Source organism: Abramis brama, assembly GCF_963993115.1.
Source record: "Abramis brama genome assembly, chromosome: 19".
Classification (NCBI taxonomy): domain Eukaryota; kingdom Metazoa; phylum Chordata; class Actinopteri; order Cypriniformes; family Leuciscidae; genus Abramis; species Abramis brama.
Genome location: NC_139981.1, coordinates 16,074,436 through 16,100,274, shown reverse-complemented (window position 1 = coordinate 16,100,274; position 25,839 = coordinate 16,074,436). Strand labels below are relative to the sequence as shown.

At 37.7% G+C, this 25,839-nt stretch overlaps 2 protein-coding genes across 6 annotated transcripts in view; both read right to left on the bottom strand.

The window, feature by feature from the left end:
- Positions 1 to 24,878, bottom strand: part of parga (poly (ADP-ribose) glycohydrolase a) — a 32,392-nt gene extending 7,514 nt beyond the window's left edge. Inside the window, exons 1-13 of one of the 2 annotated variants that reach the window (XM_084092708.1) lie at positions 24,695 to 24,878; positions 23,774 to 23,828; positions 23,010 to 23,690; positions 21,865 to 21,997; positions 21,350 to 21,472; positions 20,715 to 20,795; positions 20,295 to 20,369; positions 12,279 to 12,371; positions 11,392 to 11,546; positions 7,338 to 7,417; positions 7,161 to 7,221; positions 6,469 to 6,544; positions 3,794 to 3,941 (exon numbers count right to left, since the gene is read on the bottom strand). In XM_084092708.1, coding sequence (XP_083948834.1) covers positions 3,794 to 3,941; positions 6,469 to 6,544; positions 7,161 to 7,221; positions 7,338 to 7,417; positions 11,392 to 11,546; positions 12,279 to 12,371; positions 20,295 to 20,369; positions 20,715 to 20,795; positions 21,350 to 21,472; positions 21,865 to 21,997; positions 23,010 to 23,690; positions 23,774 to 23,793 — 1,726 coding nt within the window. In that variant the 5' untranslated portion in view covers positions 23,794 to 23,828; positions 24,695 to 24,878. The remainder of the gene's footprint in view (positions 1 to 3,793; positions 3,942 to 6,468; positions 6,545 to 7,160; positions 7,222 to 7,337; positions 7,418 to 11,391; positions 11,547 to 12,278; positions 12,372 to 20,294; positions 20,370 to 20,714; positions 20,796 to 21,349; positions 21,473 to 21,864; positions 21,998 to 23,009; positions 23,691 to 23,773; positions 23,829 to 24,694) is intronic. The other variant, XM_084092709.1, reaches the window with a different exon arrangement.
- Positions 24,879 to 25,394: 516 nt separating this feature from the next.
- Positions 25,395 to 25,839, bottom strand: part of myofl (myoferlin like) — a 33,154-nt gene continuing 32,709 nt past the window's right edge. For all 4 annotated transcript variants that reach the window (XM_084092580.1, XM_084092581.1, XM_084092578.1 and 1 more), the window contains exon 53: positions 25,395 to 25,771. In XM_084092580.1, the coding sequence (XP_083948706.1) occupies positions 25,736 to 25,771 (36 nt within the window). In that variant the 3' untranslated portion in view covers positions 25,395 to 25,735. The remainder of the gene's footprint in view (positions 25,772 to 25,839) is intronic.

The window sequence follows — 25,839 nt, the reverse complement described above, 5'->3', positions numbered from 1 at the left end:
CATGTTGTTCATGCAGTCAGCAGATGTGCAGTCATCATATGTTCAGCAGAAGAAAGAAATTCATACAGGTTTGGAACAACCTGAGGGTGAGTAAATGACGACACATTTAGTTTCAATGTACTAAAATTACTAAAACTAAAAAAAAAATTATATAAACAAAACTATACAGACAATTAAAATAATAATTAATTAAAGTGAAAACGGAAAAAACAAAAATCAAAATCAAAATATTAAATTAAAAATATAATAGTATCACAATGCTGCTAAAATAACACTGTGATTATTGGATTGTCACAACAAAGAAATTTCAATTGTCAAAACCAATATAATTAATCCATTTAAAACACTGTCATGTAATTTTCAAGTATTTCTCGCATTAAGTAAAATTTGCTTCCAAGTAATTATTACGATTATAAGCTATTATTTAAATGGATAGTTCACCTAAAAATGAACATTCAAATAGAATGGAAATAAAAGAATATATCTTAATTAATGCCTCAGCTGTTTTGTCCAAACAATGGAAGTCAATTTTCACCAAATCAGTTTGGTTACCAATATTCTTCAAAATATATTATTTTATGTTCCACAGAAGAAAGTCAGTCATAAAGGTTTGGAACAACATAATGGGGAGTAAATTATGACAGTTTTCTATATACAGTGAGGAAAATAAGTATTTGAACACCCTGCTATTTTGCAAGTTCTCCCACTTGGAAATCATGGAGGGGTCTGAAATTGTCATCGTAGGTGCATGTCCACTGTGATAGACATAATCAAAAAAAAAAAAAATCCAGAAATCACAATATATGATTTTTTAACTATTTATTTGTATGATACAGCTGCAAATAAGTATTTGAACACCTGTCTATCAGCTAGAATTCTGACCCTCAAAGACCTGTTAGTCTGCCTTTAAAATGTCCACCTCCACTCCATTTATTATCCTAAATTAGATGCACCTGTTTGAGGTCGTTAGCTGCATAAAGACACCTGTCCACCCCATACAATCAGTAAGAATCCAACTACTAACATGGCCAAGACCAAAGAGCTGTCCAAAGACACTAGAGACAAAATTGTACACCTCCACAAGGCTGGAAAGGGCTACGGGGAAATTGCCAAGCAGCTTGGTGAAAAAAGGTCCACTGTTGGAGCAATCATTAGAAAATGGAAGTGACTGTCAATCTCCCTCGGACTGGGGCTCCATGCAAGATCTCACCTCGTGGGGTCTCAATGATCCTAAGAAAGGTGAGAAATCAGCCCAGAACTACACGGGAGGAGCTGGTCAATGACCTGAAAAGAGCTGGGACCACCGTTTCCAAGGTTACTGTTGGTAATACACTAAGACGTCATGGTTTGAAATCATGCATGGCACGGAAGGTTCCCCTGCTTAAACCAGCACATGTCAAGGCCTGTCCTAAGTTTGCCAATGACCATTTGGATGATCCAGAGGAGTCATGGGAGAAAGTCATGTGGTCAGATGAGACCAAAATAGAACTTTTTGGTCATAATTCCACTAAACGTGTTTGGAGGAAGAAGAATGATGAGTACCATCCCAAGAACACCATCCCTACTGTGAAGCATGGGGGAGGTAGCATCATGCTTTGGGGGTGTTTTTCTGCACATGAGACAGGGCGACTGCACTGTATTAAGGAGAGGATGACCGGGGCCATGTATTGCGAGATTTTGGGGAACAACCTCCTTCCCTCAGTTAGAGCACTGAAGATGGGTCAGGCTGGGTCTTCCAACATGACAATGACCCGAAGCACACAGCCAGGATAACCAAGGAGTGGCTCTGTAAGAAGCATATCAAGGTTCTGGCGTGGCCTAGCCAGTCTCCAGACCTAAACCCAATAGAGAATCTTTGGAGGGAGCTCAAACTCCGTGTTTCTCAGCGACAGCCCAGAAACCTGACTGATCTAGAGAAGATCTGTGTGGAGGAGTGGGCCAAAATCCCTCATGCAGTGTGTGCAAACCTGGTGAAAAACTACAGGAAACGTTTGACCTCTGTAATTGCAAACAAAGGCTACTGTACCAAATATTAACATTGATTTTCTCAGGTGTTCAAATACTTATTTGCAGCTGTATCATACAAATAAATAGTTAAAAAAATCATACATTGTGATTTCTGGATTTTTTTTTTTAGATTATGTCTCTCACAGTGGACATGCACCTACGATGACAATTTCAGACCCCTCCATGATTTCTAAGTGGGAGAACTTGCAAAATAGCAGGGTGTTCAAATACTTATTTTCCTCACTGTGTATATATATATATATATATATATATATATATACAGTGAGGAAAATAAGTATTTGTATATATATATTCTTTTCAATATTGCAGTTTAATAAACAATGCAGAGAGGCAGTTCTTTTAAGCAGCAGTTTTTTTTTTTGTTTTTTTTTTTGGACAAATTAATTTTCAAAGATATTTCCATAACCTTCGCAATCATTTGTGATTACGATATAAGGATTTTTTTTTTTTTACTTTATTGATTGAGCCAAGGTAATGTTCTCATCCATCATTCAAACCGCTTCACAAACTGATTCATTACCAAACTTATACTCAAAAGTCTTTAAGAATCTATATCTAGTAATCACAACACAGCCATGAAGTAACCAAACTGAGTCAGCACTACTAATACTGAATTGACTAGTACTAAATTTGTTTTTGTCTTTTCATATCAATTGAGTTTACTTAAGTGTGCGTATGGTTCTGCAGCAACAGAGGTGGGAAGGGAACAGCAAGGTTCAGATGTTACAAACAACCAGTGGGGAAGTGAAGAGACAAGCTGTTTGTAACGCATCGGATACAGGACACTTACTCATAACCTGGGCTCCTCTCCAATGCTGCCACTCAGTCAAAGAGCACAGTTCATAAAGGAGGAACAGAGTGATGGAAGAATAGTGTAGGGACAGAGAGAGAGACAGAGGAAGAGGGAGAGATATGAAGTGAGAGGGAAGGGGGGTGGGGGGGGGTAGGTTTGTCACTTAACGTGTTGACTCAAGCACAGTGAGTTGGAGGGTGAAGAATAGGGCAATTCAGCTAGAGAGAAATGAGGAATAACAGGGCTGCCCTGAGTCCAGCGTGAATCAATGTAATGGATTTACGTTCAAATTGGATGAGGAGGGAAGACGGGGGAGGGAAGAATGGAGCTGAATGTATACACACAAGCTTCTGTGAGCAATGGCAAATTACTTGCGGCAAAAACATGCAATGTGCTACTCAGCTCACTATATGCAGTATTAGAGAACTGTGATTACAGCGACTGACTTTATAGTGGATGGAAACAAACCTGATCTCATGATTACCGGAGCCTGCATCAAACATAAATGCCTAATAACATCCATAATTACTCTTATCCTAATTGCTGGCCCAATCCCACAAAACAAGCCAAATTAATTTTCATGATGTTCATTTCTATTAATGGTTTATTATCTATCTATCTATCTATCTATCTATCTATCTATCTATCTATCTATCTATCTATCTATCTATCTATCTATCTATCTATCTATCTATCTATCTATCTATCTATCTACCTATCTTAATGAAGCAGAATCATTAAATTCCTTGCGATTCCCATGCCAACCAATTATATAATGAGCCATAGGTTAATCAAAGTACAAAAATATTTTTATACTTTTTAGAAAACAGGTGTTTGAACAGCCAGAAGGGAGGAACAAGACACTTCAATGATGGCTGACATCAATCAGACAGGGATGTGTGAGGGTGTGCAGGACAGACGGGAGGGAGGAGTGGACTGTTTCCACTCCTGTGCATGTGTGTGTGTGCTGACCTGTGATGATGAGGCACTCGTCGTGGTCCAGGGCTTCCGTGAAGAGGCGTGATACGATGAGCTCAGGGTTGATGAGGAAGCGTATCTCCTCCTGGACCAACCCCATACCGGTCACCCCTCCACCCACCATCCTGTTTGCAAAGTCCACCTACAGCACAAATAAAAACACATATTCATCTGTTGCAAAAATGTTCAGCTGGAGTAAAAATAAAAAAAAGACACAATTTCATCCTTGAACATAGTGTGAAATTGTGTTACAGTATAGAGATCTATGATACTTATGAGACTGCGAGCCAGGCTGTTTGTCCAGGATGTCACCAGAGATTATAAGTTCTGGTAAGGGACAGGGTGCTAAAACGCACAGGGGTGGAAAATAAGAGTGCTGTGCCCGGCAGCGCATAAAACTACAAAAGATGAGTAAAGTAAAAGTAGAGAATATTCTGCACAGTTCAGGACACCTTTTCATTTGTACACTATTTTTGGTGCATGCACAAATCCAAAATTAACTTTTTGCTAGACCTGCTGATGGAAGATGAATTGAGAAAATGTACTGGGCATAAATATTTCTTATAAGCCATGAAATTGTATTTATAATTGGAGAAAAAGCATAAAAAAAACAAAAACAAATAAGTCCTGCAAAACAAAAGAAATCTGAAAAAAAAAAAAAAAAAAAAAAAAAAACTTAGATAAACGTCTCAGGCGTCCCGAGGCGTTCCCAGGCCAGCCGGGAGACATAATCCCTTCAGCGTCCTAGGTCTTCCCCGGGGTCTCCACCCGGTGGGACGCGCCCGGAACACCTCCCCGGGAAGGCGTCCAGGAGGCATCCGGAACAGATGCCCAAGCCACCTAAGCTGACCCCTCTCGATGTGGAGGAGCAGCGTCTCTACTCTGAGCTCCTCACCCTATCTCTAAGGAAGCGCCCAGCCACCCTGCGGAGAAAGCTCATTTCGGCCAACTGTATCCGGGATCTTGTCCTTTCGGTCATGACCCACAGCTCATGACCATTGGTGAGAGTAGGAACGTAGATTGACCGGTAAATTGAGAGCTTCGCCTTGCAGCTCAGCTCTTTCTTTACCACGACAGACCGGTACATCGACCGCATTACTGCAGAAGCTGCACCGATCCGTCTGTCAATCTCCCGTTCCATCCTTCCCTCACTCGTGAACAAGACCCCAAGATACTTGAACTCCTCCACTTGAGGAAGGAACTCTCCACCAACCTGAAGGTCAAACACCACTCCCTTTATTCTGCATAATGGATCTGTTAACCATTAGCCATTGAGATCAGATAACTCAAATATGTTCACAGCTTCCAGGCAGACTGTTTAAGCTTTTGTCGTATGTAATATTCATGTTTTTTAATTATGAAATTATGTCATACTACTGCACATCACACTGCATTACAAAAAAAAAAATGCTCTAAACAAAGAGCATGAGGAGGAAGTAAGGAAGACAGACAGACAGTTATACTGCATGAGTGCTTGTTTTGTGGCACTGCTAAATTTTGTTGTGAAAGACATTTCTTCAGTGCTGTCTCCTATGCATTTTTATATTTCAAAGACTGGGAGTGTTGGCAGCAGTGCTAATATTGGCCTAGGAGAGCTTTGAAAAGGTAAACAGGGGAAGTGCAGGACCCCTTTGAGGCTGTGTTTTGCAGGCTGTCAGGCCGGACTCACTGGGCCACAGCCTCCTCAGGGAGATGGAGGAGAAAAGGGGAGGGAGGTTGGCAGGCTGCCAGATGATCTCGCTGATCAGGTCACTCAACTCCAGCTCCGACTGCCCCGCCTCTCCTCAGCACTACTGACAACCTGTCAGACCGTCCCACCCTTCCGGAAACATCCGTCAATCCGGACGGCAGGGCCCCGGGCTCCTGGGACCTCCCAGGGCTGTTCATGTGTGCCCATCAGCTGTCAGGGTGTGCCCTGCCCCGACTGGGGAGAGATGGGAAAAGGAGAGCAGGGCAGAGGACCCCGGCAGACAGACTCTGCAATGAACTTGAGAGGTGCAGGGAGGGACGTGATCGGGGCCGACGGATCTGCAGAACCTCAGTCAGCTGGGTCAAAACTGAGATGTTTTAGTTGTTGTTTTTTTTTGCTTTCATTGCATGGCACTCATATTGCGTCACAGACTTGTCTGAAATCTTTAATGACATGTTATGCCCAATATGAATACGATATTCAACAGGAAAGTGCCATTTGTGCTTCTCAAAAAGAAGGGGGGGAAAAAAAACCCACCACCAACAAAAATTATATGAAGAGATATATTAAAAACTAACCCTAACCCTAACCCTATCCAGTAATTGTATTTAGTTGCTATATTATCAAATATGCATATTTTGATGAAAACAAAATATATGCATATTAGTGGAAAAATATGTATGCCAAACTGGATGAGGCACCCATTTCCTAGAATGTCCCAATGATAGTTTGGGGAAATACTGTTTGTTTGTTTGTGTGTGCGCGTGTGTGTGTTTTCTCATTCTAGATAAACTGCCTGAATCACTTATAGCTGGAACAGAATGAGCACATTTTACATAAAAAAAAAACAATTATGCAGACATGTCTTCTTGAGGAGAGAGGAAGGATGACAGAAATGGTCTTCTGTGTCAATCAAAGTAATCTCATATTTGACAGATGTCACAGTGAAAACTAAACTACCCATGCATGACATTCTCACCTGAAGCATCCCATAGCCCTCGTTCTCTATGGTGCCCTTACAGGTGATATGAAGACGGGTGAGCTGTGTCTTTGAGCTAAAGGTCAAAAAGAAAATTCCATCAATTCACTAGAGGCAAAATAACAACGTACTGAAACAAACAATAATTTACATGCACTGTAAAACAACTGCATCATTAATAGAGGCAGGCTAGAAATGCTATAGTGAACTAGGAGTGGAAGGTTACAATCATGACTTAAGCAATTTGAAACACAACCATCTCAGCGGTAAGAGTTCTCTAATAAGCAAAACAGGGAGGTGGTTTTGCCAGGGGAAGCACACCAAAGTGACTACATGGTGCCAAAATTCATTTATCAAGCACAAAGGAGTGATCTCTGTGAGCTACTTTAAATGTCAGAGAGCCCTCTAGCTGTAACGCATTCAAAAATAAATGTGAGACTAATACTCTTCTTTTTTTTTTATCACTACGCTATTTTTCTACTTTTTCCTTTAGAACTATAAAGATAAACAACATAAGCTTTATTGATCCCTCAAAAGGGGGATTTTTAATTAAAAATAAATAATAAATAAAAATAGAATTATACATAACATAAAACTGTATACATATATCTATCCTAAGTATAAGTCATTGAATAAACCCAACAACAACACTGTACACTAAGCACAATGAATATGCATTTAAACTTGTGTACCTTTCCCAGTTTGGAATAACGCTCAAGCACTGTCTTGTGAATGTGACAAGGCCAGTGGGCACTGAAAATGTAAAAAAACAAAAAAAAACAAGACAAAGATAAACATAAATTGTACCACATTAACAAAGTCAGAGCATTAAAGTGTATATTTGTACAGTTGAGCAGATTCAGACTTACTTGATTCAGTGACTCTTCTGAAATAGCAGAGCAAAGTTTTGAGTTTCTCGATCTTGCGTGAGGAACCACTTTCAAACAGTCTATAGAAAGATAAAGATACACAAGTGTTGATTAGGTACATACATTAGCAAAATCAATCCACACAATCCACACGTTTACTTTCAGAGGGCAATTATCACAGTCATAAACGACTGTTAGAGGGAGACGTTTAGCTTCATATATGAGCTTCACCGCTAACTTCTGCAGGTTAATGCCTCATTCTTGGGAACACGTGAGGAGAAGTAGGCCTTCCGTGTGATCGGACTTTGCCGGTTCATCTCACAAGTCCTGTTTGCTCAGCAAGCCTGCCTGTGATGGGCTCTCTGTCAGGACAACAATGATACGGACCCACGCCTGCGGGCTCAGCGCTGCGCTCGTGTCCCATTTCACAAAGGATGGACGGAGGAACACTTCTTCATTCTTTTAAAGACATTAAGGAACTGCAGGCTTGCTTTTAAAAGTCCCAAATAGCAAAAGCCTTACAGTGATCAGCCGTGATGCCTTCCCTAACCCAGCAAATGGCTTTCTCCATTTAGAATACTGCAGTCTTCAAGCTAACCATCTTCCACTTGCATTCATCCTTCCCCTCACTTGATGTCAATGGAATAAGCAGGAAAAAAAGGGTGGAACAAATGAAATGACAGAGGAAAAGCTGATGCACTAAAAGCCCTTTGGGAAGGAAGACAAGAGTTATTGAAGCTTCCTATATATATAGTCTTCTTGATGGTGTAGCAGATTTTATGTAATGTAGCCTGGAAGGCAAGCTGTTGTTGACTGAAAATAGCTGCTTTTTTAGTTAAACTGATTGTTGACCTTTAATATGAGAAACATATATACGAAAATATGATTTGATTCAACAGGACCACCACTTATTAAAGGATTTTATACACCTGATTTCAATAACATGACAAGCTGGACATTTCTGGGGCCATAATGGACAAATGGGGGGGTGTACACGATGTTGATTCCTGTGAATAAGAAATACACAAGGGAACAGTGCATGGCAGACAAAATGCGTTTTGTGTCCACCCAGGTCTTAAAATCTACAAACATGTTGGTGAATTGTAAATGTATAAAACCCATGATTATTTGGCTAAAGAATAGCCTTTTTTTCTTTTTTTTCTTTTTTTTTTAATAATCATCGTAATATGCTGATTTGGTGAAATGCTGACATTTCTTCTTATTATCAATGTTGAAAACAGTTGTGCCAAATTCTTTGTGGAAGAAGTAATTTTTTTATAAATAGAAATTACAAAAGAGCAGCATATATTTGAAACTGAAGTCTTGTAACATTATAAAAGTCCTTGTCACTTTTGACCAATTTAATGCATCCTTGCAAAATAAAATAAATTTATTTCAAAAACTAAAATATCTTATTGACCTCAAACTTAACACCAAGGATTTACAGCCACAAAGTTATCTATTTTTTAAGTCAAATTTGAGTTGGTGATAGCACACATGCAGAGTTAAAACTGCTTTCTTCTTTACAAAAGCAGAGTTAAGTAAAACCTGACACAGCTTATCCTATTCACCCCTAAATATAATTCTATAAATGCAGTTGATGTACAACACAATGCAATTCTGACATAACCGAAGTTAACAAACATGGCAATAGAAGTCAATTTGGCAGCTCCTAAGCAGGCTATAATTAAACTGAATCTTTCAAGAAACCACGTCAGTTGCTGAGATCTCATTGGTGGATCTGTATTCATAGTTTTGCAGGTGTACCGCAGCGTAGGAAAGCTTGCTTTGATGTGCACATTTTGAAACTAAAGTAAATATATCTTCACCCTGCCTATATGTCATTTCCCAGAGGGCAGACTTTGACAGCTCTGCCAAACAAGCAATCTCTAAATTGCCTGGTGCTTGATAGCGGCAGTGCTCAAGCCAATGAGTAAACTGATGGACAGTCACTCAATTAAAGTGGGCCGCACCGTAACGATCCGCACGTCTGGATACTCTGCGGTCTTGCTGAAACTTGTTTTCTGCGGCACGCTGTAGCCACGGCCCACATTGTCCTAAATAATATCATGCTAAAAAAACAAAAACAAAGAAGCATGGCAACATTGTTTGTAAGTATAGAATGCTGGTACACAGGGTGTATCACTGTGTTCACCTGAATGACCAATTAGATTTAATGCTGATATCGCTCAGACCTTCATTATCTAGAGCACTTTGAGTATGTCCAGCAGGGAAAATAAAGGTAGAAACAAGGCAATGGATGGAAATGTAAGCCAAATATATTATATTTAGATCCTCTGTATGTCTAGGAGGTTGTATAAGTACTTAAAGTGCCTGGGGAATCAATAGCCATCTCAGCATGACAGAGTAAAACTGAGGGCTGCGTTCTTCACCACTATGAACCACTGACGGTTTTCCCAAAGAGCTTTTAAAGGATGGTTTTGTTACTCTGACTTGCATGAAAACAACTTCATTACAGCTGAGACAATATTTGACTGCAATTTTTTAAAAGAAGCCATTTTAGCCATATTAAAGAGGAAGTGTCTCATTTCTGCTCCACTACCATCATCAAATTAAAATAAATAGTTTCAAACAGGTCTCCTGAACAATTTTCCCATCTTCCATTGGTGGAACAAACAGAGAGTACCACTCAAAACTCAAAGCACAGCACCACAGTATTATAACACTATCTACAATTATCTTATGGCTGTCACTTTTCCTGTTTTGCTTAGAAAAAGCAGTGCTTCAGTCAGACAACTCGACCAGATAAGTCATCATTTTCAGCACATCATTTACGTTTTCATACAGGCCAGGACAAGGTCTAATATTCAGAATATATATATTACATTTGGTAATAGTAATTTTTATCATTTGAAGGGATACTGGCACACTTTACCCACAGTTACAACTGTGTAGAAATGTAATATAAAACATTTGTGTGTGTGTACTGTAGTTTTTTAAAAATACTAATCTTTTTATATAAATATATGTATAAACCTTAACAAAACTCATTCTACCTGATACAGCCTAAATAAATATCACCTGTATCATTTGAATCTCTGTGACAGGGAGCTGTATATGATGAGCTCTTCAGAATATCTGGCCATATGAGAAAAAGAAAAAAAAAACTATAGGACTGGCCATATGGCAGCACAGATACCTAGTTTAAGACACATCTTACCCCGCTGTCACACTTCGATATACTGTTGTTGAATACAAACAACATCCCCATGCAGTGAGATGAGCACTGGCTACAGATACAGGGGGATCCTGCTCAACAGAGGAAGACATCCGAGTAAACACGATGACAGACGAGAGATGGATGGCCACGCATTTCACATCAGTCTCTCTAGTATCTCATTCATTTGTTTTAATCAGCCTGTAAAGACTTGATTTAAGTACTGTACCACATGAGTGGCTTTGTTGTAGAGCTGCATTTTAAGAGGGGAGAGAAACTCCTACATGTTATTCTCTCTTCACGCTGTAAAACACTGAGGCAAAATTTATCAAACCAAACAACAGTGAATGAGGAAGTGCAAAGTCAACCAAGATCATTAAAAGAAGTCTTATTTTCTAACAACATCGCGGACGTCTTGAAACTCTAAAATAGTTAATATGGCAAAGACTGAGTTTACAACACACTGTCTGCAACCAAAAATTGCAGTCTGAAGGATCAATGATGATGGAAATGATAGAAATTTGGATGTAATGATGGAAAAGTAAGGAAAAGTGCAAATGTTCATTGTAAATGAAAATGAGTGGATTTGTGAATGTGTAGGAGTGTAATTTTGATAAAGTGGAGCCTTCACTAAATTTGAAACGTGAGGCCTAAACATGCCACATTAACAGGCCCAGAAAAAAAATCCATTGTAAATGTAATAGAAACAGACTACTAGATAACGGGAAGCAAAATTAAATCATGTCGTGACTTACCTCACAGCCTACATATAAACCCTAATTTGGATGGAAATCTAAAACCTCAGACAATCAATAACTAGACCTGCAAAATATGTAACAGGTCTCCAGAGTGAAGCCACCGAAGAGGAGGCAGTACCTGTAAAAATTGATCTCGGGGTAGTTGCCATACTCGGACTTGCGTGAGTTGCGTCTGGGAAATGTACAGAAGAAGGCATTGGCAAGAAGGCAGGCAATTTGTTCCTGTGACATGGTCAAGGACTGATTCATCCTCGTCTTAAGCAGTGGGATTGGCTGTGGAAGAGGAGAGAGAGGCAAAGATAATTAGTTTAGCAATTGACCAAACAGGGAGACAGAATTACATTAAGCAAATGGCCAGGAGTAATTAAGGTGCCCTGCTGTATCCCACCAGCAGCCAGCAGCATTTACACAGAGCATCATCCATCTCTACTGATTGGACTTAAAGACACTTAAGGGCAGTATAGATGACTAATCAATGCAAACATTAATAAAATGTACATAAATAAAAGAGAGCAGCTGAGCAAGGAGATATGTTCCTTTTTAAGGGAAAAATCCTTTAATTCTTAAATGCAAATGCCAGTGCAAATGCCAGACTTGACTTGCCTAAATTTATTAGTGTATATTGAAGTGTATTTTATTTTATTTTTTTCAATGTTAAATCAATTCTAGCTTAATATGCAACCTGTCACTCCAAATTGTACTTTGGAATCTTACAAAGAAAGAATAAATAAATTAGGACGCATTTAAGAAAATCTCCCCTAACAGTGTTGTTCTGCTGTCAGAAATTAGGCTGACGGATGGCTTCTTTTCGTGCAGCTCCTAATGAGGCTGTTGTGCTCATGTGGAAGTGTCCTTCACTAGCCACTGGTTTTACACCGCAGCACGCTGGGCCCATTGACCTGTACCAGCCAGACATGATTATCACTACTGATCTATTTCTGCCCCAAAACCTGAGTGTGTGTCCCAGCCAATGTGAAGGACACCATATGACTTTGTGTGCCTTACCTGGGTGCAAATCTTGGGCGTATCCAAAACCAGTTTCACCATCTTTGGCAATGTGACGTTTAAGAGATGCTTTACTTCATAACTTTCCATACCCTGCAAGAGAGAGATTAAATGTGTTTCATAGCTGCAGCTGATAGAGGTCATTCAATGGATAAAAAAACAAAAAAAACAAATGAAGAAACAGGTCTGTTCATACTTTAAATGTACACCAAGTATGCATTTATTCCATTGAAGATAAAGTAAAAAGCAGTAATATTGTGAAATTTATTTAAATTTAAAATATGTTTTTTTTTATATTTATATTTAAAATGTAATTTATTCCTGTCATGGCAAAGCTGAATTTTCAGTAGTCTTTACTCCACATGATCCTTCAGAAATCAATCTAATATGCTGAATAGGTGATCAAGAATCATTTCAATTGTTGATCATTCAATTCACATCAATGTTGAAAACAGTTTCTTTATTTTGTGGAAACTAAAATGCATTTTTTTTATTCTTTGATGAATAAAAGGTTAAAAAAAAGTATATAAAATAGAAGTCTTTTGTAACAACGTTAAACTCACTGCTGTCACTTCTGATAAATTTAATGCATCTTTGTTAAATAAAAGTATTAATTTCTATTAAAAAACATTGCTGAAACTTTTGAACGGTAGTGTATATTTGTCTATTCAATTGTTGTGACTAAACACAATCTTATGAATGCCTTCATTGCAGTGATACCTCTTGCTTAGAGAACAAATCATATCATTGACTATTACCAATTAAAGATTGACAACATTACCATGTTATGTCCTCAAACTAATAAAGAAAAAGAAAAAATCAAAATGTCAACTGTCTGGTACAAAATAGAATAAATAATGAAGCCTTTTCTTTGCTCCTGGGGCTAAAACAACATTTAATGGAAAACAACTGTCAGAAAAAAGAGCCATATTGTTGAATAAGACACTTGAACCCAAGCTGTCGACTTGTCATAGACAGTATTATTCAGGTGTCAGAAAAAAAAAAAAAACGATAGGACACCATGGTGTCAGAATGACATCAATAGGTGAACAAAAATTGTTTGCATTCTGGGCTGCTGGGAAAAAAAAAACCTTGATTCAACTTTTGCAAATAAAACGCATAGAGCCTGAGGTGCACTAAAAACACAATAAATGTAATATTAACCTTATTAATGGAGTTTCGATGGGCAATCCCAGCAATCATTGTATCTCTCTATTGCCTGGAGCATCAAAACAGCTGAATTCAGGGAGTTTAATAAATAAAATCCCTTGGTTTGTCAGTGTAGTCAGTGCAAGAAAAAAAAAATCTCACTCATATCCGCAGAGGTAGTAACAAAGCTTGATCTACAGCACAGAGGTTACAAAAACGTAATTTTGCAGAGCTCCCACTGGTCTATGACTTCACTGAGGTGGAAATAAAGACAAAGCTCTCACTGCACTTTTCATCTTAGCTAAAATACGGCTAACCAACGCCACCGTAGATCTGATCAGACAAACAGTACCGCTTCGTGATATTCATTCTGAAGCTAAGGGTGTCAAAACAGCATACGCTAGCTCAGCAACCTTTTATGATTTCAGCAAAAATAAATACGCTACTGTTTTATCATCACACAGATTTACTACACACTTATTTATAAATATATTGGCTGCGATTGGCAGCGCGCTCAGTCATGGGCCCCATTTCATCAAGGTTACTGGGTGTGCTCAGCTGATTAAATGGGATTCCTGGAACAGATGCAAATGGGTTGAGGAAGGAGAGGCGCGGGCTCTTCTGGACGGGAAACCTTGTCTGACAATTTAACCAAGGAGCATTTATACGCCCGCAAAGGAGGCCTGACTAAATGCTGTCATAAGTAATGACCTGCTTGACATCGTAAAATGCTCCTCTGGGTCTAATAAGTGAGGAGAGCTGACAGGCCGGATGGGCCTGAGCTGAGGTTGCAGGAGTTAGACCTCACTAAATCAAATGAACTCCTTCATTCCCCTTATCCTGCCCAACCAGAACCAGTTATATAACATACTACAATCTCCATCAAAATACAACCAATAAGAATTCTTAGGGTGGACGAAGTCATTATTTATTTTTGCTTTTTTTTTTTTTTTTTTTTGATTTGTGAGTGTATAAAAGGAGAATAAATAGATTTTTCTTGGTGAGGTTACATTATGCGTACATGACATTATGTTTGGTATTTTACACAGAGTTGTCTGGGCATTAATGGGATAGTTCACAGTTTCACACAAAAAATTTAATTTACTCGCCTCTCATGTTGCTCCAAACCTGACTTTCTTTCTTTCTTTCTTTCTTTCTTTCGTTCTTTCTTTCTTTTGTTCTTTCGTTCTTTCTTTCTTTCTTTCTTTCGTTCTTTCGTTCTTTCGTTCTTTCTTTCTTTCGTTCTTTCTTTCTTTCAAGAATATTTAAATAGTTTTTGTCCATACAAATGAGTCGATGAGGTACACAACAACATATTTGATTTTCATAGTGTGAGTGTGGGTGGGTGAACCATCTCAAACGTCCAAAAAACTATAAAATAAAATAAAAGAATAGGGTGATTAATATCCTATGTAAACCAACCATAATTTCTCACTTGAAAATCAACCAGTTTCATTCATAGCATGATTTCCATAATACGCATTGTTCTGCAGGTCAGTATGCTGTTCTGCAGGTCACAAACACACTGTGTGATGGCTGCAGGGAATCCCACAGTTCTGAGACACTGAAATAAGATGGTTGTGTAGGCGAAGGCATTTGCGGAGGGCTATAGGCTTGAAGTGGAGTTCTGTGCACTGAGCCAGTAGAGTGAATTTATCAGAGCCCACTGCTCTGACACTTTCATTTCAGGGTAGGGATGAGGCTCAACTACAATTTATGACAAGACAGTTCCTAATTTGTATTTTGCTGCTTTCCATAGCCATTACACCTCTGTTGTCAATCAAAATCCAGGAAGCTGCTCAAGTTTGTGACAATTATTGGAGTCTTGCACAATTTTAAGACACCAGAAAGGCTTTTTATTTGCACATCTTGTAGGGACGATGTGGTGTATACAATACTGTAAATTATTCTGTTGTTCTTGAGCTTTAATTGAAATTGTGAAATAATGGGATTCATATTTGATACTCGTGCAGAATATTGCTTTAACATCTTTGTTTCACCGCAAATTGCTAGTCAACTTCACATCTCAGCCACCAAAACCCTAACCAGATATTTAATCAAATATTTAAATGATCATACCCATCATTACATGAGACTCCAATACGACAAACACCAATCTAAAAATTTGTTCAGATGGACCGATAGTTCGGTCCAAATGAAGACGACCACTTTCCACCCAACAGGAACATTTGTCTCGCAGTGAGTCACAAAGGCAGTTAGCCTCAAAAAACACACTGATGACATCATGCTTGGCAGCAAGCTTTGCTAAAGCACTCACAAAGCCAATGTATAACTAGAAATCACTTGAGTAATGTAAATTCACTATAGAACCTTCCATAACTTAATTTGATATTTCCAAGGTTTCCACGACCCTGGATGAATCTTGGTGCATTTAAAAGATGCATTTAATACATTTAATGTTTATATATTTCTTATTTCACATTTTAAACATGCAACTATAAATGACATTATAACTAAAAATTATATTCTAAATTTAAAAATGACAAAATACAATGAAAAGGCCTGCGCTACTGCTCCATTACACTGAACCAAAGCAGGGAGATGCCATATGTTCAGTATGCAGCATTGCGTAAAGAGATGCCTTTATACTCTGATATGGTCTTGTTGCGTTATATTCTGCTGCAAAAATATATTAATTGACAGTCTAGCACAAGCACACATTTGACATGCACAATTCAGAACTCTCTTACAGTTATTAACTGACCGCTGTTCAGTGATGTTTCATTTAATCTCTTAAATTGAAAATCAATTGCCAGCTCCCCAGGCTGACATACCAGTGCCCTCTGTTGATGCAGGGAAATAAGACAGCTGGCACACAACTGTAAGAAAGTATTTAAATAAATATTTATGCTTTTAATTATACTGCAATGATATACTGTATATAAATGCATGATATTCAATAATACCCCAGACAATTTAGAGAACGGCACTATTGCAAATCCATAAATAACCCTTACACAGGGGAAAGTGTGCATGTATGGGCACCAGCATACTTAACAACAGCTGCAAGCGGTGAGAACGACACTACATTAATTCCTATTTACATCAAAATGTATAGATAACGAGAGCGATTGTTCTCACATTTATGCATCTCATTAGTGTGGACGGCCCTAAAGGGTTGATGCTTGCTAACCGAAAAGAGTATTATGGCAAAAAACAGAGAGAAGGAAAAACACTGAAGATGCATCGTGCAAGAGCCAAAGAGCAAAGGCACAGCTCAAGCTCTTAAGTGGACAGTTTAAGGAGCCGGTCCACTCAAGCATGCTTCATTAGAACGCGGTGCACTTTGCGAATGGCTTTGATTGGCTCTCTTATAGATTTAATGGCACTGGTTAATTAAATTTGATTCAGCCATAAAAGTCACCGACAGCTATTGATTTACACAGGTCTGAGATTATTCTATCAAATCATCTTAAGCATGGAGGGGACATTCTGACATCTTGAATAAAGCCATAACTATAAGAATACTACTGTAATAAAGAAATGCTTTTGACTATTAAACAATGTCTGCCATATAGTAGAGCACCATGGAGAAAGACTGCACACACACATAACTAAAGTGGTTAAAGATGTGCTTGACTGTGGGTTTAAACTATGGAAAGCAAAAATGATTACCATTATCAAACCAGCAATTGTACATGTATGAAAAGTGTTGTCATTTCGGATAAGAAAGTGTCTGGTAAGTTATCTACATAGAAGTATCTGCTAAAAGATCCATTTAATCCTATGCTTCAAAAACATCCTCATCCTCAGTCATGTAACAATAATATAGCAGAATGAAACTGGTGCCTGGTGGGCAACAGGTATTGTCAGGACACTGTCTGATAATTTTGCTCCACCTATAAAAGTTACACCTAGTGATTGACTCGGGCCGGTAATCACCAGTATCAGAAATAAGTGTGGTCACAGTAGTGAAATATCACGGTCAAAAAGTTCCTTTGTCTATGGTTCAATACATATAAAAATACATGAAGCATAGCTTACGCAGAACGTCAGGTTTCTGCAGGTTTTATGAGGATATGTAAAACTTTAAGATCTTTTTAAGACCCAGTAAAGAAAACATAAGGAATAAATTGAAGGGAAAGCAATACGTCAATATGTTCTCTATATGCAAATGTCTAGAGAGAGAAACACAAGTTGTTTTAACAACACTTCAGAGTTTAAAAATACAACTTCCAATAGATATCCATTAATTTATAAATCAATATTTTTTTTTTAAAGAAAGGAAAGAAAGTAGCTTGAATCACTCTGCTCCCAACCACTAGAATTATTTGGAAATAACTTTTACTGTACCTTCTGATCACACAGCAAAAAAAGTGATGTTCTACCTAATTCTTGTTTTCCAGTGCAAATGTCTGAATATTGTTAATGTCCCCATGAAATCAAAATTAAAGTTTTTTGCCTTTTAGTATGGATATGCTAGCCTTACTGTTATCTATAAGCTAGTGTGCTCCAATACAATGACAAAATTTGCATTTAGAAGATATAAGGATTCAAAACAGTCTCTCACTTCCGCCAATATGGATCAATGATTTTGATGATATCACTCTGCAGTTTAGCTTCTCATCAGATTTCATGTCCAATCAAATGCTCTCTAGAATCTAAAGTGCCCACCCCCTACATCATAAATGGACGCTGATGCTGCGGCTAAAATCTGTCACTTGTTCACACATTTACTATTTTCTACATCGTGAATGGCACATAATGCACTATAGGGGATAGGGAACAATTCAGAGTGTAAATATGCTTTCCATTGGGGCAAATGAAGTCTGGTCTCACATTAATGTCACGTGAACAGCCGCAGCAAGCGCACACAGTCTGCTCCAGTCCAGAGACACGATAGCACAGAGCGGATCATTTACCAGAAAACGTATCTGACCATTTGAATTCTGCACAGAAAGCTATATTTAGGAATATGGAGGAGATCAGGAGAAAGAGTTAGAGATTAGGGGGAAACTGGGGCTTTACCGTGCTCAACGGCTCTGGCCGAGCTGTGATATAAACTAAATGATATTGGCTATTTAAAAAAAGGGGAGGAGCTGTTCGATATGTCCCGCACTGTTTAAGTGGAAATTACGTCAACACATTGAATAATGTTGCGCGTTTCCAGGCACTTCAGTGGGCCTTTGAATCTTAGATGCATTTACTAGAGATACAAAATGACAAAATGTTTTCTGTGAGTTTATGATTAAAACAAGAACAAAATACTCTATCTGCCAATGGGCTCAGAAAAATCAACTTAATTCAAAGGGAAGTATTCATAACTCATTGACGATATTTGCTCTTGTTTTAAGCATAAACTCGTGTCATTTTGATCCATTTCACAGAAGACAAGACTTCAATTTTTCAAGACTTAATTTTTCATTTGCATCTCAAGAAAACCCATCTTGATTTAAAGATGTTTAGATATTTGTTTTGGAAAACAGAACAAAAATACTGAGGAAGATATTCAATTTTTGCAAAGCATGCAACCTTTGATGTCATGATTTTATGAACTTTCTGCTCTAATTTAAGAACTTTTTAAGGGCTTTATTTGTGTAAGGGAGAATTAAGACTTTTCAAGACCCACAGAAACCGTGCAAGCAGCTTTCTGTTGGTCAACACGTTGAATGCAATTTTATTTTAAGTGAAAAATAGTTTTATTAGTAATATTACATATAATATGTCTTAAACCTCTGTGGGCAACAGGGCTGGTTTTAAATTTTCCACTAGTTAAAACTCAAGCAAAAACTGATGTAGAATTCTTGTTCTGTACCTACAGTTCAAAAAAATTTGCAAACTGATGCACCAAGTTAGCCAAGATCGCAAAGAACAAGTAATGTGGCAGAAAACAGCCAAAGGGCCCCAGTTTAAGTCAAGCTCTTTGTGGAATAAGAGTACTCAACCCCAAGCGTTCTTATGTCATCTCCCTATTAGAGCCACCATCAAGACCAGCTTCTGGCTATGTATGTGGAAGACCGTGGTCCATCTGTTGAGTGTGTTTATTTGCAGTAAACAGGACCCTCATCTCCCTGGCCTTCCTCTGCCAGCTGCTGCTCGTTATGCTGAGTGCCCACCTCTGTCTTAATTGACTACTGCTGGATGCAAAGAGACCCTCGGGGACGAGGTAGCAGAAGTGGCAGACGCGGACCGCTTGGTGCGGATCCACTTGGAGGCTAACCTGCTTCTCTTTGACTGAAGAGCGTAATGCCTTTAGTGTGCCAGTAAATTCAAACCAGTCAGACTAAACAATGATGGAACATTTTCAGTATCATGGGGCCTTCTGATCCTAACTGTGACACACCACAAGAAATCAGACTTTAGGATGCTCACTTCATTAACGCCACAACATTAAAACTTTCCTTTTATGGCAACTGCGGTTATGATATAGATCGTCAAAAATGCATCACAAAATGAAATGTAACCAACTGGGGCCACTTGACATATACTTAAAGTGTGTGTTTTTTTTTCTAGCACTGGCAGAGTACCCAATTAATCTGCCTTTATCATTGAATTGTGTTTTACTGTACAAGCATAATGTAAAACTGAATTACTCATTATTTGTGCATGTACAGTTTGTTTAAACTCATTAGTGGTTTGTGCAAGTCGTAGATTTAATTTATTATTTTCTGATTTAATTTCCACTAATGACACTATCATATGCAAATCAACCATCTGCAAGCACATTATTTGGGATGCTTTGAACTGATCCAGATGGGGCAAGTCAAATGCTTTGTACATTATTACATGATGAAACTTCGGCACAAATCCAATGGACAAATGGACACTAATTTTTTTATCATCTCTATTTTACACACACACGCACGCACGCACAAACAAAAAAGGCAAAACAAATGTATTCCTTACCTTTTCGCAGAGAAGGTTCAAAGCTGTGAAGTCCCATCTTTTAGCATGCACTGTGTTGTAACTCAATATTGCATCCTGTAAAATTATGAGTGATTTTTAAATATAAACCATTGAAATTCAAACCTCAAATTTTTTTAAACTTTACATATCTAAAAAAATATATATATATACCACTGAATCACATTAAAATAAGTTAATACTACAATTTTGGTCAAACTATAACATTTATAAGACAACTAGAGCCAAGAAAAGCAAAAAAACAAAAACAAGAATGCTTTACATCTTGGAGCAATTCTGCCACCCTCTGGTGGGATTCACTTACTTATTTAGCAAAACTCTTACGTTTAGGCATTATACCTACACGTGTTGACATTTGACAGTTAATTTCATTAAGTTTTCAAGAGATAAACTAAAACCTACCCTAATGTCATGTGAACGTTTAAATTCTCTTCCCAAAGCAGAGCGAATCAACTTCCATCGACTTTGCACTACACTTCCTTCCTGAAAAAAAAGACACATACACATCATATATACACAATATACATTATACCAGGGTTCACCAATCTCGGTCCTGGAGGGCCGCTGTCCTGCAGAGTTTAGCTCCAACCAGCTCCAACACACCTGTTTGAAAGTTTCTAGTATGCCTAGTGAGACCTTGATTAGCTGGTTCAGGTGTGTTTAATTGGGGTTGGAGCTAAACTCTGCAGGACAGCGGCCCTCCAGGACCGAGATTGGTGAACCCTGCATTATACTGCTCAAAGGTTAGGGGTCAGTAAGAATTAAAAAATATATATTTACTTTATCCAGCAAGGATTCATTAAATGACAATGAAGACATTCACAATGACACAAAAGCTTTCTATTCCAAATAAATGCTGTTCTTTTGAACTTTCAATTCAATTATTTATAACAGTAGTGTATGATGTAATTATGTCAAACAATCACTTCACATTAAGGTTAATAAACAGTATTAGCTATTCAATAAAACAGCACTTTCATAAATAGTGCAAAGTCTATATAATTGAATGGCACGATTAACCTAAAAAAAGACATTACCTCATTCTCCACAGGAAACAGGTTATGTTCTGAACAAGGCATCTTTACAGTCACATCATCCCAGAAATCATGGTATTTGCTTGGATATGGAACGGGGACGTGTCCTTCTTTAAGCAGGTCTGTCTATTAACCAGAGAAGAGAGAGACTAGGTATTATTTAATCAGGTCAGTATGTCATTCTAATATTTTAAAACAAAGGGGTTATTTTTGCTTTCATTGGTTGCTTCTAAAAATGTATAAATAAATAATAAAAAAATAAAAAAAGTCTGCTACAGACTCAAATACTTGTGATGTAAAATCTAAAGTAAAAACTAGTTTCTGTGAGGACAATTTAAGTACTATCCGTCCACTTCAAATCATTTCAATGAAACATCAAAACACTGAGCTCTATGTTGTGCGGGAAAAGCGTAGAGCTGCTTGGACATCCACAGCGGTATTATTCTCAAACTGACAGGAAGCCCTTAGGCACTGGCTGAGAACATCACAGTGTCGCTGTGAAGAGCAGCGTGGCTTACCCTGATGAGTATTTTGTGATAGTGTGTTGCCCTGAGGTGTGGCAGGGTCTGTCCACACTGAGGCATTCTTCGAAGCTCCTCTACTGGGGTCCCGAGCCGCTCCGACTCTTTCTGCTCTGCTGACACTTGCTGACTAGACAACCAACAAATGCTGTTACTTGCATTGTTATAATTTATTGCATTATAATGGTTAATTATTAATAATTATTATAATATAATTGCATTATTATTGTCATCCTGTTTATTTCATATTGTCATATGGTTTCAGTGATATCGGTTATTGGATTTATATCAGCTGATATTGGAAATTCAATTGTACAACGTCATTTTGCCTAGTTTTGCATTTAGATTACCTAGTTAGTCACTTTAAAAACACTAATAATTTAAAAACATTATTAAATGTATGCTACCATTTAAAAAAAATATTTATAATAATTACATTTTATTAGATATTATGAATAGAGATCTTGAGCAGCAAATCAGGATATTAAAATTATTTTTTTTAAGGATTCATGTCAGTGACACTGAAGACTGGAGTAATGATGCTGAATATTCAGCTTTGCCATCACAGGATTATAAATTGTACTTAAAAATGTATATTCATTTTGTATGTTTAATTTGACTTTCACATTTAGTATGCATTATCTTTGTATTTTTCCTTTGCCTTTCTTTGTTCTTTTGGGTGATATTGGTATCATGGGGGTTTGGGGGGGGGGGGGGGGGGGGGGGTCACCTGTCAGTATAAAATATACTTTAAAAAAAATAAAAATGCTGTTTTAAAATGTATTATATTTCACAGTATTACTGTTTTTACTGCATTTCTTGGTGAGCATAAGAGACTTCCTACCAAAAATCTTACCAACCCCAAACTTTTGAACAGTAGTGTAATCTTTAGCAAATCTCAAAATTAATATAAATTTTTCATACTGTTGTGATGTCTAAATTCATAAGTAAAAAAAAAAAACATTTTAATTTTTAGTGGTTTTTATGATCCATTTCAACAAAATGGTCTCAGGCAAAGTACAAAAATAATTGTCAGTAACAGCCAGACTTTTAATATTGGTGCATCCCTAGTAGCTATATTTAATTTCAAAACCATTTTCCAAATAAGGAAATACACAGCAATATTCCCAAATTCACAATACCTTTCTGAAGAAGACGTCGGTGCCTGGTTACTTTCAGGCTCAAGCTTATCAACATTTTCAGGAACAAAAGCACCAGCACCAGAGTTTGGCCCCTCTGTATCATCCGTTTCCATGGGTGTCACTTCAGATTCGTTTGTGACATTCTCTACAGCTTCTGGACTGGGGATTGGGGGTTTGGGCTCGTCTACTGGGCCAACTTCTGAATGGGACTCTTGCAAGTGAGAGCAGTCAGAAGCATTTTCCTCAGAATTGCTGGGCAGAGGCGCTTCGCATGCTGGACTCATATTCGCATCTACGCTAGGTGTGTCACTTGCATTTACGGATAAGGTCAGGTTTGTCTCTGAGCTCTCTGTAGACATGCAAGTCAGCTTGTCCAGGTTGGCATCTGGTGGGTTTGATTCAAATGCCTGCTCTCCATTGCTTGGCTTCATCAGACCGCTTGCATCATTACTACTGCTGGCATCTCTACAAGCGATGGCCTTTGAGTCCATGCCACAGTTTGGCAAAGAGGACTGTATCTGGTCCTCCGGATCATCATTCTGGTCCTTACATTTTCTTGATTCACACAGCTTATCAATTTCACTCACAGCTGCTGGACCACTTTCCTCTATTTCACACCCTAAGGCCTCAGTAAGATCACTTTCTGTACCCTCAGACTTTGTTATATCGCCCCCCTCACAGCTGTCAAAGGAAACAGATAAAAATGCTTTAGACAGTTTTTTTTTTTTTATCTATTAAAAAACAGAAAAATAAAACCAACTTACCGGTTCAGTTCTGCATCCATATTCACTGTAAGCACACTTCCAGCCAGACTACTTGCTGTAAAAAGAAAAGTGAAACTTAGAACTAAAAATAAAAGTTATAGTTATAGTCAGACCTACTGAAGAAAAGCCAACTGATAAACCAAAATAATGAAAGGATTGATGAAAAACAAGAAAGCTGACATTTCGAATGGCAGTTTACTGGAGTTACTGTAAAACGTGAAGCAGGCTAAATTACAGTTTATGTATGTTTTTAGTATATGGTGTGGTCTCGAATTTTTAAAAAGACTCAATGGTATCTAACATTTTTAGGTCATAGCAACCTTATATCCAGCCAAATATCGCCCACTCATAATTGTGAAAAATAATCGTGACAACGTGATTATATGATTTGTGTGTGTGTTTATAAAGCAGCCCTAGTTGAAAAAGCCTGATATTAACAATTACATCGCTATTATATTCAACATTATATGCTATTAACTGCTAGATTAGTGCAGATGACATACTGGGTTGCTTTAAACAGTATATGTATAAATAAGGTTCATAATCATCAGGTTTATTCTGTTGTTGTGAATGGCTAAGCTAGCTGAGTGATAACAAAAGGCAGGTCATGGATTTATAGGTTAATATATCAGCCTGGAAAACAATCTTACTATAGTGTGCATCTATTAGATCCATGGATATATGTAATATCATCATAATAACACCAATAACTGTAATAAAAGCTAAAAAACACACCCGTCTATCAGATATCTGAAGCCTTCAAATCAACAGCACACATTTTTAATACATTATAAGTAGCCGCCATTATTATTGCTATAAAAACAGCAATACTGCTTCAGTACTTCATGCTAAAATTTGTATATAAGACAGGCTGGTTTACTGTCAGACTGTTCGCTTTGATCACGCATCAAACAATCATACTTGCACTCTTTTTCAGCTTTGTCTTCGTATCGCTGTTGCACACATATTCGAGCTCTTTTCCACCAGACAGGACAATTGCACCTATGCAAAAGTTTGCTGCTTTTATCACACTATACAAGACAGAAAAACGCACTGAAATATAGAATTAAACACGGACTGGTGAAGGAGGCATCAGTTCAGTTCCGGGTCGTGATGAAGTTGGCTGCTGATTGGGTTCTTGTCACGTGATTAAAGGAAAGCGTTTTCTTTATTCAAAGTTCAAGAGGAGCCGGTTTCCTAGTCTCTCACTGTATCTTTTTCATTGATGTAAGCTATATTTTTATTTAAATGTCATATATATATATTTTTTTAATAGCAAAATAAACTTGGTGGGTCAAAAATTATATAACAACTCTGAATGAAAGACAGTCCGTCACGGTTTCTTCGGGCCGTAGCGCGCCCCCTTCCGTTACTTAAGAAAAGTAGCTACTTTTCAAACAGAAAATAGAGCAGTTAGTTGATTCTCCTGAGTCCTGAGGTTGACATGACATGACATGTTTTCTAAGCACCACCTTAAGTAATTATTTGTGGGGAAAAAAGATAGGGTTTTTTTTCATGCAAATTAATTATTACAAATTGTGTATTATCAATGCAATTACTATATATCATGTATCATATACTAATAATATCATGTTTGGTATCTGAACACAACATAAAAGAATACAAGAAATAATTGTTTAATGAATAATGAACAACAAAGGAGCAGATACAGAATGGCAAGTTCTACAATGCACTGTATAACTCTAATAATTTTTTATGAATATAAAAAAAGAACATAGTAGGGAAATCAAACAAATATAGTGCAACTTCTAGCAGTATTGTAATCTGCCAACCCAGTGTTGTCTACAAAAAAGATTTAAAAGTATAACACTTGGAGTATGTTATAGCTTCAAGTATTTTTAGATATAAAAATAGAGGAAAATACATAAAAACATTTCTACTGGTTCTCCACTGACTGTTTCCCACTGCAAGTTGCTGTGGCAATATCTAGAAATTTTCCATTCAAAACGGCTTCACGATTTTCATGGAAATGTAGTTCTGCAAGGATAAAAGGGCAGATTTAGAAAATGCAAATCACTTAGTTACTTTGAGAAAAAGAAAATTAG